We start from the raw sequence: 13,077 nt of genomic DNA, 5'->3' as shown, positions 1-13,077 counted from the left end.
TTTAACAAAATTTATCGGATTCACTTGAAACTCGTTTCTAATGACGAATTGACGAATTAAAGTTACCTTTACTATCAATAGTAAAATTATTAATTTGTCAGATATAGTTGGCAAAAATCTATTAGTAAGTTAATTTTAAATTCATTTTAATATAAGTAGGGGAGAGTCTCCAGTTGTGAGACACCTCCAGTTGTGAGACAGTTAATTTTTTTTAACATGCAATATTAAAAAACCGATTGGTTTATATAAAAACATTTCTTTTTATATGAGCCAACTTTTTCGTGTACGCCGAAGCGGATATATAAACTGTTTTTGTTAAATACCAACACTGTGTGTGATAATCGACTAAAAAGCGTTTTTTCAATAAATGCAAAGTACTTTTTTTCCAAGTTAATTAATTGGAAAAGGTAAATGTAATGCATTTTCTTTTAGTGTTTTTCTTATATTTTGTGATGCAATATTGCATTGTTCCAATCTACGGTTGAAAATAATTTAATTTTCCTTTTTCAAAATAGCGCCAATTTCTGGGTGTGAGACACAGCATATCACCAGTTGTGAGACGGTGTCAACACCCATCTGGGCAGCATAAAAATACGACTTTGCAGGCATACTATTTAAATGTTGTTTTGATTTTTTTTCTAGTATTTTTGGGCATGTCAAGTGGATAAAAGTCAATTGATTCAGAAGAAATCAATTTTAATGCTCTTTTTGAAGCTATTTAATTGTGATTATTTGATAGTCATATTTTGGCGAGTAAATATTATTATTTAGTATATAATAATATATATTATTAATATATTTAATTATTTCTACTAAACATAACGTTTTAGGTCAAACTTATTAAATTTTAGCAATTTTTAATGAGTGTCTCACAACTGGAGACATTTTTTTTTGTTGAAAAAAGCGATGTGCTCGGAAAATGTATCGTAAAATTTTTTGAGTTCATCGAAACACTATACTTTCTTTTAATAAAAGTTGCGTATTTCTGTTACCTTTCGAACGGTGTATTTTATTTACAATTTCGTTTACCCATTTACAATTTACGGGTCAAAAATGAAACCCGTCTCACAACTGGAGACTCTCCCCTAGTAAAATACATTTTTAGTCAGACAATTTAAACAATTTTGAATTTCTCCACTTTTTCACAACTAAAAATTTAATTAATCATTTAAATTAATTTTTTTTCAAAATTTAGAAAAAAATTCACAAGATGCAAAATTTGAAATTTTTTAAATCGTCGGTTGGGTGCAGAAAGGTGCCAATTCAGACTAGTAGTGAAAAATGTGCCGTTTCAAATCTGAGTTAGCATGTTTTCTAAATCTCAGCTCAAATGGCAGGCCTCTCAAATGTTTTTTGAATTATTTTATATTTGTCCGAAAGTTTTCGTTTTACTCTCCTTTCTAATTGCACATTTCCTATCGAGTTTTACAGAACTTTCAACATTTAAAATTTTCAAATTCTCTACATTATAATTCTTAATAGTATGCCGACATTTTCATCAAAATATTCCAAATGTTTTGATCTCTGAACTATACATCAAGAAATGCAACAAAAAGGAAATAGACTCTTTTTTCAAGGAAAAGGATTATAGAGGAACATTTTATAACGAACAATAATTCCAAGAACACAGAACGTAAAGTTTATTGAAAATTTTACAAAGTAAATGCCTGACATACAAATCCAAACACTGAATACCAAAAAATTCATAAACCTCAAAAAGTTAAAATTGATATTCTTCAAGGAAGAAGAAAAAAAGTTGAAACAATATAAAAGAATAAAATAAAAGTTAATTAAAAGCAAGTTTCATCATTAGAAATTTTTTTTAAACTTTATTATCGCATTCTTTGTTAAGAGAATTTTCCAAATCCGAGAATAGGAACCGCTTCGCCAATGCTAAAACCGGTGCGCCAGTTGCAATTTCAGGTAAATCACCTGCACTAGCTGCAATATCCAAATGAGCATAACGTAAAGGTTTTTCCGAACCTCGACCATGCTGTAAAAACAAAGCAGTTTAATTCAATTTATTTCTTCATTGAATTCAATAAATATACACAAAATGTTTATAATACAAAACAATAGAGGAAACTGTTTGCAAATTAGTTTATTGACGTGATAAGAGAGAGAAAAAAAATGCAAATCAAATAAATATAAAAATAGGGAAAAAAAATTTCTTCCGAGAGTAATAATTTATTCCTGTATTCAACGCTGTGTAACTATTTGATAATAAAACGAAAAAGTACCTCCTGGCATCAGTCATAAAAAGTTTCTGAAAATTTAATTACTTTTTACTCCATTAACGAATCACGTAAATGTTCCTCTACATAGGCTCTCTTCGATGAATACAAATTTTAAATTCAGAATTTCTACGTTTCTACAAAAACATTTTTTTATTATTATTTTCCATGTTAATGGAAAATTATTCAATGCTTTTAAATTCCTTCCAAAAGAAAAGAAACGGAAACAAAATTGAAATAAAATATTTAATAGACCCGAGTATGTTATCAAAAAGAATAGATGTTATATATTTTTTTTAAATAACATGAAGTGTTGGAATTTCATCACTTTAAAGTACTAACGATTTTATTATATGTGTAGATATATTGAATTGAAAATCGAGGTTTGAATGTACCATCTGGCAACGATATTTTTATATCTAGAACACAGCAGAAAGCGTCACATGTTTGAGATATGTTTATTTGAAAGCGGTCCTGCATGACGAAGTGTACTTCAGAATCAAAAACTATCAGCGAAAAAAAATTCCACCTGATACTACATAAAAATTGACACGATCTAACAAGTGTCAACTTTTAAATATTCTTAAATCAATATTATTAAGATTTCAAACTGTATTCAAATTTTGATTATTAATTTATTCTACTTATACTATCTAATTTATTTTACGAATTGTTAATATAATTTAAAAAAATTATTATTACGAGAAGATTTATTTGAAATAGTATATTACTATTTAAAAGTCAAAAAAATAAAAAATCCCCTTTTTTTAATTTACAAAAAAATCAAAATTCTTTAGGTACAAATTTTTTTTTTTATCTGAATAACAGATATATCGGCATAAAATGAAATTAATCGATTAAATTGTACATAGTGAATTGCTATCAGTTATTGCAGTCGAACGAGGCTAACAGGAAATGAAATCTCGATAGTGATTTCGCGTTGGTCCAATTCGATATGTTTATGTTTTCATTTCATTTCAGATTTAAATATTGACAAAAAAATAGAAAATAAAAGGAATGACATTATTTATTGAGGGGCGAGAAAAATATGGTGCATTATATAATGGGCCTATACATTAGACCTGCAGTTTTTAGGGATTTTAAAAAAGGCAATATTTTTTCAAAAACAAGTGACAGTATTAAGTGTTTTCACTAATTTTTTATTATTTTTCGGTATTTGTAAACTGAAAGGGGAATTATTTCAGAATTTTAAGGAGAAGAATCCAGGGACTCCAAGAACTAAAATTACCCTCTTTATTATTTACAATAACAAAAATTTAATAAAACCTCTTTCCTGTTTGTAATAAGATAAGAATATAATAAAATTTTTCTGACACTTGTTATAAAAATGTAATAAATTTTCTTTTGATATTTATAACCACGTATGAAATTTTACTGCCACTCGTAATAGAAATTGAATAATATTTTTCTTGCTATTTACAGCGAAATATAAAACTTTTCGCTCAACGATTAAAGTTACGTTAAATGAGAATTAAACTTATTTCGAAAATCATGAAAATGTTTTATAAATTAAAAAAAAAGAAAAGTTTAGTAATTATTCTTTATATTTAGGAGCAGTATTAATATTGTTCGAGAGTGCTTATATTTATAAAAGAATAACTAAATAAAATAAATAAATAAAAAATAATAATTATAATGAAGGAATATAAAAGTAAAGTAATGTTTGAAATAAAATATAAAGTAATAATTGAAATAAAAAATAAAATAATTAAAATAAATTAAAATGAGAATGAAAAATAAATAAAACATATTTTTAAAAAATAATCAATTTATTAAATTAAAGTAATTAAATTGTTTTTCGTAAAAAAACAGTACGAAAAAATTAAGGAGCCGACACTTGTAATCTATACTTTGAGCAAATTTTAAACAAATGGAAAACTTTTTTGACTATTTTCAAAAAATGTGCCTTTTTGACTTATTTTCAAAAATTCAAACTTTTTCGACTTTTTCCAAATATTGCAACAAAATACCACATTTTTAATATAAAATGCAACTAACTTCAATTTTTTGTGTTAACAAAAACTATAGACAAATCTTTCAAAATTATATTTTTCAATAATTTTTTCCGATAATTAAATTTTAAAAATATACGAACAATAAAAAATTTTAAGAATAATTAAAATTTTGTAAAATTTAATTGAAAATAATAATTATTTTTTTAAAGTATTTTTTATTATAATTTTTGAAGAATTTTTATTGGAAAGTTTCAAAATAATTGAATTCATTCTAATTTTTTAAAATTCAATTGTTTTCAAAATTTTCAGTTACACATTTGCGAAAATTCAAATAAATACAATAAAAATAGTATTAAAATTTTTTAGAATTATTTTTAACAATAATGTTCAAAATTTTTTAATTAAAATTCTTCAAAAATTTAATTTTTTTTTTAATTTTTAAAAAATGCAATCAGTTTTAAAAGGTTTTACCAAATTTTAATTGTTTAGAAGTTTGTTAATTATAATATATGTAATTGAGGCCTTGGATCCAAGGCCTCAATTGAAAAACTATTATCTTTCAAAAAATATTTTTAAAAGATTAATTTCAAATATCTCTTTATTTTAATTTTTTGAAAATACTGGTATATTAATAACTTTAAAGAAACGTGCACAGTTACAATTATTATTAAAAATTGATTTTTTGTATTTGGGTCACTCCACTGACTTTCGTCTGGGGGTTGTTGCGGCTATATTTTGAAAAAATCTGGTTTCAAAATATGTTAAACTAGAAGACTTCCTGATTCCATTAACCACAATATTATTTCGAAAATTTTATTTTTTTAAATTTTATTATTAATCAAAAGTTGGCCTCTCAGAGTGTTATTTTGTAACCTTAAATTTTGCACTTTTTTAAAATCGTTTTTATTTAATAATTATTTTATGTCATATAACTGAACTTACCAAAAGCATAAATCATTTGATGGTGAATCAGGAATCGAAGCAATTACTATGAAAATAATTATATTATTTTTAATTAATAAAGCAAAATCGAAAATATTTTTCACAAAAAAATTTTCCGATTTTCTAAAGACTATAACTTTTTTCTCAATGCTCCTAAAATTTTAATCTTCTCCGTGTAGCTTAAAAGTTATATAATTTACTCAATACTAAAATTTGACGTATGTGTTTTGCTTCGTTTTTGAAAAATTAATTTTTTAAAATATTCACTTAAAAAGGTTAATTTTAGGACTTGAAGTTAACCGACCAATTTCACATCACTCTATTTACACGTTGAAATTCGATGAGAATTGTATAAAATTAACCTTTTTAAGAAAATAAATTAAAAAATTAATTTTTCAAAAACGAAGCAAAACACATACGTCAAATTTTAGTATTTAGTAAATTATATTACTTTTAAGCTACACGGAGAAGATTGAAATTTTAGGAGCATTGAGAAAAAAGTTATAGTTTTCAGAAAATCGGAAAATTTTTTTGTGAAAAAAAATTTTCGATTTCGCTTTATTAATTAAAAATAATATATTTTCATAGTAATTGCTTCGATTCCTGATTCACCATCAAATGATTTATGCTTTTGGTAAGTTCCGTTATATGACATAAAATAATTATTGAATAACCGACAGATTGGCTCGGTCGGATGAATGCCTGGCTCAGCGGACGCTTAGGACCAAGGGTACTTGGTTCGCGCCCATTAGCCTGGGATTTTTTCGGCGCGTGAGGTAATCTGAGCGGGAGGTTTGACGTCGAGGTATGATGATGTGCACCGTCGATTATTGTCCGGTACACACTATTAGAACTAGATTGTCAATAAACCGGTTGTACTCAGATAGGTTTTCTACAGTTTCCCTCTCCACTGGCGAGAAAACCCAAGGCAAATGCGAGTACTCCTAATTTTAAGCCGTTCTGTAGTCGCAAAAATTTAGTGTAAGTAGTATGTAAGAAAAATTCCAGTTTTGAATAATTGATTTTAGAAATCAGTGAAAGGTCAGGGAAATACAAAATAAAATTTTGGTTACAACACTGAATTAAATAAACAATTTTTTCTACTATTTCGTATTTTTTAATCTAGTAAAGATACTTTTTTGTAGTACAAAACTAAGATATTTTGAAATATCGTACAGGGTCAAAATAAGTGAAACCGGCCACTTGAAAAATTTTTATCTCCAATTTTCAAGTTATCTATGATTTTTAGTAGATATATGAGTACACTTTTTCCCCCTAAAATATTTTTCAAAAAAAAATTTTATTTTTGAAGTAATCAGGTATTGAAGTTTTAGGTCATTTTATTTTTATTTTATTATTACTTTGAAACAAATAAAGATAATTAAGTAATTTTTTTTTTAAATTAAAGCTTAAAGTCTATACTTTAAAGATGAAATAAAGCGATTGCTAAAAAATGAAAATTTATAATTGTTATTAACAATTCTTTTAAACAATTGCAAATTGAAGAATGTTCTCAATGTTTTTGAAAGATTAAATTACGATATATTGATGCGCAAAACTATAAGGATTCATTTAAAAAAAAGAAAAATGAGTAACTTCCAATATTATAGAAATTGTGTAGATTTTTCTGCCAAAATGCAGGCCAAAATCGATTTTTAATCTTAAAAATCCGCTTGAAAGCGTGAAGTTTCTAACAAAACAAAAGAAGATCTTATTTATTCGTTTGCAATTTTATCTTTTTCCAGGAACTTGAGTCAATTTTTGCTTGCATTTTGTCAGCAAAATTTACACAATTTCTATAATATTGGAAGTTACTCATTTTTCTTTTTTTTAAATGAATCCTTATAGTTTTGCGCATCAATATATCGTAATTTAATCTTTCAAAAACATTGAGAACATTCTTCAATTTGCAATTGTTTAAAAGAATTGTTAATAACAATTATAAATTTCATTTTTTAGCAATCGCTTTATTTCATCTTTAAAGTATAGACTTTAAGCTTTAATTTAAAAAAAAATTACTTAATTATCTTTATTTGTTTCAAAGTAATAATAAAATGAAAATAAAATGACCTAAAACTTCAATACCTAATTACTTCAAAAATAAAATTTTTTTTTGAAAAATATTTTAGGGGGAAAAAGTGTACTCATATATCTACTAAAAATCATAGATAACTTGAAAATTGGAGATAAAAATTTTTCAAGTGGCCGGTTTCACTTATTTTGACCCTACATAAATATTTATTTTTCAAATATCAATTTATTTAACATCATACCTTCTTTATAGTTATGAAGTTTTCATATTCTACCAAAGATATTAATTTCTCACAAAAAATTGGCCACGTGGACAATTATGGGAGGGAGGGGTCTATTAAAAGTCCACGATTGTCCACAATGGGGGTAGAAGGAGTCAAAAAGGGATAAAAAAAATTGTGCACGTGGTATAAGGACGACCCCATTATAATTAGTTAATAATTAAATAAAAAATTTTTAACAAATAAATATTTAGACTCACCTGACTGAGACCAGATGCCATTACGAGAAAAGCTCCTGGACCCTGATGACCTCTTTCCGATTGTGAACTGGGTTTTCTTTTCGCTTGAAGAACATCATCGCCCTCGGCTTGACCTTGATGGCATTTGAAATCCTCTCTTCGTAAACGAGAGATTTCAAATGGATCACCCATGACTTCACCAGAGGCTTGAAGCTTTTCTGCATTACTGTCCAGTCTTGCCACTGCATTATCCATGACGACCTGCATTAAATTAGATTATCATTTGCATAAGTCAGACTTCAACACTAAACCAATCTTTTACTAATTAATTCAAATTAGTCGAGAGATTAATTATTTCCCTCTCTTTAAACTCGTCCTTTCTACTCTGTCTCGTACATTAAAATTTTCCCTCTGTATCCACCACGAAATTCTCAAAAATAATTTTCTCCCATCCAAGTACAATAATTTTATTTCTTTTCTAACAATGTTATTTTTTTTATTTTATTCAAGAGTTTAAAATAAATTTTCTTATAAATTGGACAAAAGGTGAAAAAAAGAATTGTGTATAAGACGAGATAAAAAGTAAACGAAACTTCTCTATTTCCAAACGGTAGACGATATAAAAAAAAGTTTAATGCTGACCCAACAATCTCATGTCTGTCTCCAAATTTTATAGTTCCAGAGAAAGAACATAAAATCGAGTAGATCAGCAGTTCTTTGGCCCTCAACTCACACACATACACATTTATATCCTTTGCTTTTGAAAAAAAGGAAATCACAATTCTAAAGGAGCAATAAATTCTATAATTTAATTCGAACGCTGAAGATTATAAAATATTGTGTATTGTATATTATACGAAAAAAAGGAGAGAGAATATTGTGAAATTTAAAAATTCGCAGAATATAAAAATCTATTCGTTGTTTTTTTTCAAAAGTTGCAAAGCACGTTTTTCTTTTAAAGGTATTTGAAAAAACTGCGCGCGGTTTGCTCCAGATTATCATTAAGAGGTCTTGAGAAATGTAAATACAAAAGGCGAGTAGCTAGATTGGTAAAAGAAAGACTCCTCTCCTTCTCTCTCATTCTCTCCTTTTTTTCTACTTTATGATTAAAGAAAGAAAGACTTTTTCGTAATTATCTGCAAGAAAGGTGGAGAAGTGAGTTATTAAGAAAAATAAGTATAAGAAAAATAAGAAACGCGCTACATGAAAGAACACACAATAGCGATGATGAAGAGCGAGAAGAGAGGGAGGAGAAACGAAAGGAATAGGAAGGAAAACAAGGAAGAAAACGGGTCACACGCAGTCTGAAATACAAAGTAGAAATATACATGATTAAAACTTTTCGTTACAATTATATAGAGAAAGTGCTATAAAAAGAGAGAGAGAAGAATTATTGTCAAATTTGCTTTATTTCAATCAAGATGTGGAAATATTCATTTCCGTAAGAAATGGCGAATTGAAAGTGATTTATGATGAGATTAATTCTTTGAGATGTAAACATTCTTTTGCGATATAGGGAAATTTTCTTTTTCAATTATTAACGAAATCTTGGACATAATTTCTTTTGCTCTAAAGTGTAGAAATTTTAATATTTTGAAAATTACAATTTAAAAATTCATTACATTTTCTAATGTAAAATACACAAAGCGGATTTTATCCATAAATCTAGACATAATGATTTTTTTTCATTTCTGCCTCAGAAAGTGGTTTTTGAATATAAAATTTTTTCTGTGAAAGTATTAATTCCCGTGTAAATGTTAATTGTTCTTAATTACATAAATTATTCTGTATTAAATTAATTACACATAAAATATATTATTTAGAAAAAACTGACTAATTCAAAAAGGAAGAAAACAGACAGTAATTTACATTCAAGAAAGTTATTAACTTTTAGGTATTAAACTTTTCATATTCTGGAGGCGCATGAAAAGTCTCCAATTTTTATTTTCCGAATCTTTATTTTATCGAAATTCTTTTTATCTAATGAATTAATTATAATTTCTTTTAACCGAAAGAATAATTGTCAAAAACATTATTTTTTTGAATGACTAATCAACAGAATGTTTAATACTGCGAAAGAAAATTTTTTATAATCTTCAAATAATAACTGAATTATCATTTATAAAAATTATTATTTCTTATTTACACTAATATTTTTATTTTCGAAATGTCAATTTTGATAAATATTATTTTATAGATTTGTTAATAATTATAATAATTATATTCCAAATTATTATTCAATATAATTCAAATATTACCGAATTACCAATTCTTAAAAAAGTTATTGTTCCTACACGGAAAGAAAAGGTCTGGAAGAGATATCCATAAAAATAATGTTGAGCAGAATATTGTTGTGTTATCCAATTCAATGGAAGAGACAACTTTCAGAATGGAAGCACATTCCATATTCAATGGATGAGGGAGCCATATTATATTGTTGAATCAAATATGGATGTGACATCCATAGGCATGGTTGGGCTTACAATTCATGCTATGGATTTTCACATATGGCTGCCTCTTCCATATAAACTTTGGTTGGGAGATCCATAGTTAGTTCAAAATTTCGATACATGTTGCGCGAAATTAATTACACAGGCACACAAAAAAATAAAAAAGTCAAAACCCAGAGGTTACACCCCCCTATCCCCATGTTTTTGGGGTCGCTGAAACCGAATATAACCATGAAAAATTTTTTTCATCGGCCATTTTCCCGCTACCACCCCCTCACATCTGCTCCCGGGGGTTGGAATTTCAGTTTAAAAAAAAGTGGAGTAGGGTGTCTATTCCTGTGTTTTTTGGGTCGCTAAAACCAAAAAATACTACCAAAAACAAATTCTTCCCTCCCTTAACCCCCTACAACCCCCTTAACACCCGAAAGGTGGTGGGTCAAAATTCGAATTTTCACGAAAAGTCGATTACGGTGTCTAACCCTACGTTTTTTGGGTCGATGAAACCAAAAAAAATTACCAAAATCAAATCCTTTCCATCCCGACCCCCTACAACCCCCTGCAATAATTTTTTTCAAATAAAACGAAACGATTTTTGGGAAATTGGAAATTAAATATTAATTATCAAAAATTATTGCAGGGGGTTGTAGGGGGTCAAGGGTGAAAAGGATTTGATTTTTGTAGTCTATTTTGGTTTCAGCGACCCAAAAAACGTAGGTTTAGACACAGTAATCGACTTTTCGTGAAAATTCGAATTTCGACCCCCCACCTTTCGGGTGTTAAGGGGGTTGTAGGGGGTTAAGGGAGGAAAGAATTTGTTTTTGGTAGTATTTTTTGGTTTTAGCGACCCAAAAAACACAGGAATAGACACCCTACTCCACTTTTTTTTAAACTGAAATTCCAACCCCCGGGAGCAGATGTGAGGGGGTGGTAGCGGGAAAATGGCCGATGAAAAAAATTTTTCATGGTTATATTCGGTTTCAGCGACCCCAAAAACATGGGGATAGGGGGGTGTAACCTCTGGGTTTTGACTTTTTTATTTTTTTGTGTGCCTGTGTAATTAATTTCGCGCAACATGTATCGAAATTTTGAACTAACTATGGATCTCCCAACCAAAGTTTATATGGAAGAGGCAGCCATATGTGAAAATCCATAGCATGAATTGTAAGCCCAACCATGCCTATGGATGTCACATCCATATTTGATTCAACAATATAATATGGCTCCCTCATCCATTGAATATGGAATGTGCTTCCATTCTGAAAGTTGTCTCTTCCATTGAATTGGATAACACAACAATATTCTGCTCAACATTATTTTTATGGATATCTCTTCCAGACCTTTTCTTTTCGTGTTCGTGTCTCCCCCATCGGTTAATAATTTATTTCGTTAATATGCGGTTATTCAATAAGTGGTGTGTATTAATTAACAAAAATGTGTATAAAATATCTCAAGTGACATTGAATTTAATTAATTGAGTGATTCCAATTTTTTGTTTCCCATTCCCATTACTATGGATCACTCAACCATAGATCTTCTGCTGCTGCAACAATATACAGCCAGCCATAGAATATCGATGCAGCAACCTTAACTATGGATATCCCGTATTTTTCAATATAATATGGCTGTGATATCCATGTATCTGGATGTGTCAACTATTCCTTTTTCTCCGTGTAATAATATTTTTTTATAATGTGTAAATGTTCTATATTTTAAAGTTTCTAAATTTTTTTTTTCGAAATATCATTTGTTATAAAACTTCTTTTCTTATAAATGTTTTTCAAAATGATTTTAACTTTTTCGAATTAACATTACTCATAATTTTCTTTACTTCTAATCATTCTTCTTTATAATTACTATATTTTCTAACATGTATTTCTTCTAACTGGTGTATTCCACGTCAGTTCAACACAAAAAATTTTATTAGGTTTTGGGATTCGGTTGAAATTGGGTAGATTATATCCTCTGGTGGTAGTAAATAAAATCCCTAAGCGATTTTAAAAAATTTCAAAAATTGGCGGACATATTGGATTTTTAATTTTTTTGTACTTTTTTTTGAAAAATATATATCTCTGCTTCTTCTTAACGGATTTTAGTTTATGACCTCTTAAATTGTTCGTATTGAAATATACTTTTATTTAAAAAATTAAAATTAAAAAAATTATTTAAATTTTTTGTTTAAAAAATTAATTTAATTTTTTGAAAAGCCATAGAAGAAATATGCTACCTTCAATTTTGATAATTGTTTTACCATTTGTAGCCATAAATGTGTTGAACTTGTCCTGAAATTTTCATCGTGGGACAGCCAGTAGTTTTTGAGAAAAAAAATAAAACGTAAATCCTCGCATAGCGCTGTAGCGCTCAGTTTTAATGCCGCACGATTGTAAATGGAATATTAATGAAAGTACGAGTTTTTATTAACCCTAGAACTAAAATATGATTTTTTTATGGACTAACGAAAAACTGGGGTGGTTTGTTACCCCAGATTTGAAACAATTGTAAAAGGTTACCTTTTTCGTAATTTTTTTAATTTGTCAACAATGTGGCTAATTTGAAAAAATTAAACGGATTTTAAAAGGTAAATAAAGAAAAACTGTAAGACCTCGGAAACTCCCCCGTAAAAAATAGAAACCTTCTTTGTAATAAATAATTTTTATTCTATTTTAAAATCATTTAACATTTGTATATATTGTAAATAATATTTAAATTTTCAAGTTGCCTTAATCAAAATAAAATTGTCTTTATTTACCTTTTAAAATCCGTTTAATTTTCTCAAATTAGCCACATTGTTGACAAATTAAAAAAATTACAAAAAAGGTAACCTTTTACAATTGTTTCAAATCTGGGGTACCAAACCACCCCAGTTTTTCGTTAGTCCATAAAAAAATCATATTTTAGTTCTAGGGTTAATAAAAACTCGTACTTCCATTAAAATTCCATTTACAATCGTGCGGCATTAAAACTGAGCGCTACAGCGCTATGCGAGG

The 13,077-nt window shown here is 27.7% G+C and overlaps 1 protein-coding gene across 1 annotated transcript in view; it reads right to left on the bottom strand.

Annotated features, from left to right (window-relative positions):
* Nucleotides 1-1,616: 1,616 nt before the first annotated feature.
* Nucleotides 1,617-13,077, bottom strand: part of LOC122498899 (putative aminopeptidase W07G4.4) — an 88,172-nt gene continuing 76,711 nt past the window's right edge. Inside the window, exons 8-9 of the mRNA XM_043606894.1 lie at nucleotides 7,665-7,904; nucleotides 1,617-1,993 (exon numbers count right to left, since the gene is read on the bottom strand). Coding sequence (XP_043462829.1) covers nucleotides 1,823-1,993; nucleotides 7,665-7,904 — 411 coding nt within the window. The 3' untranslated portion in view covers nucleotides 1,617-1,822. The remainder of the gene's footprint in view (nucleotides 1,994-7,664; nucleotides 7,905-13,077) is intronic.

This window comes from Leptopilina heterotoma, unplaced genomic scaffold (genome assembly GCF_015476425.1).
Source record: "Leptopilina heterotoma isolate Lh14 unplaced genomic scaffold, ASM1547642v1 Lhet_161, whole genome shotgun sequence".
Classification (NCBI taxonomy): Eukaryota; Metazoa; Arthropoda; class Insecta; order Hymenoptera; family Figitidae; genus Leptopilina; species Leptopilina heterotoma.
This window is presented reverse-complemented; position numbering and strand designations above follow the sequence as displayed.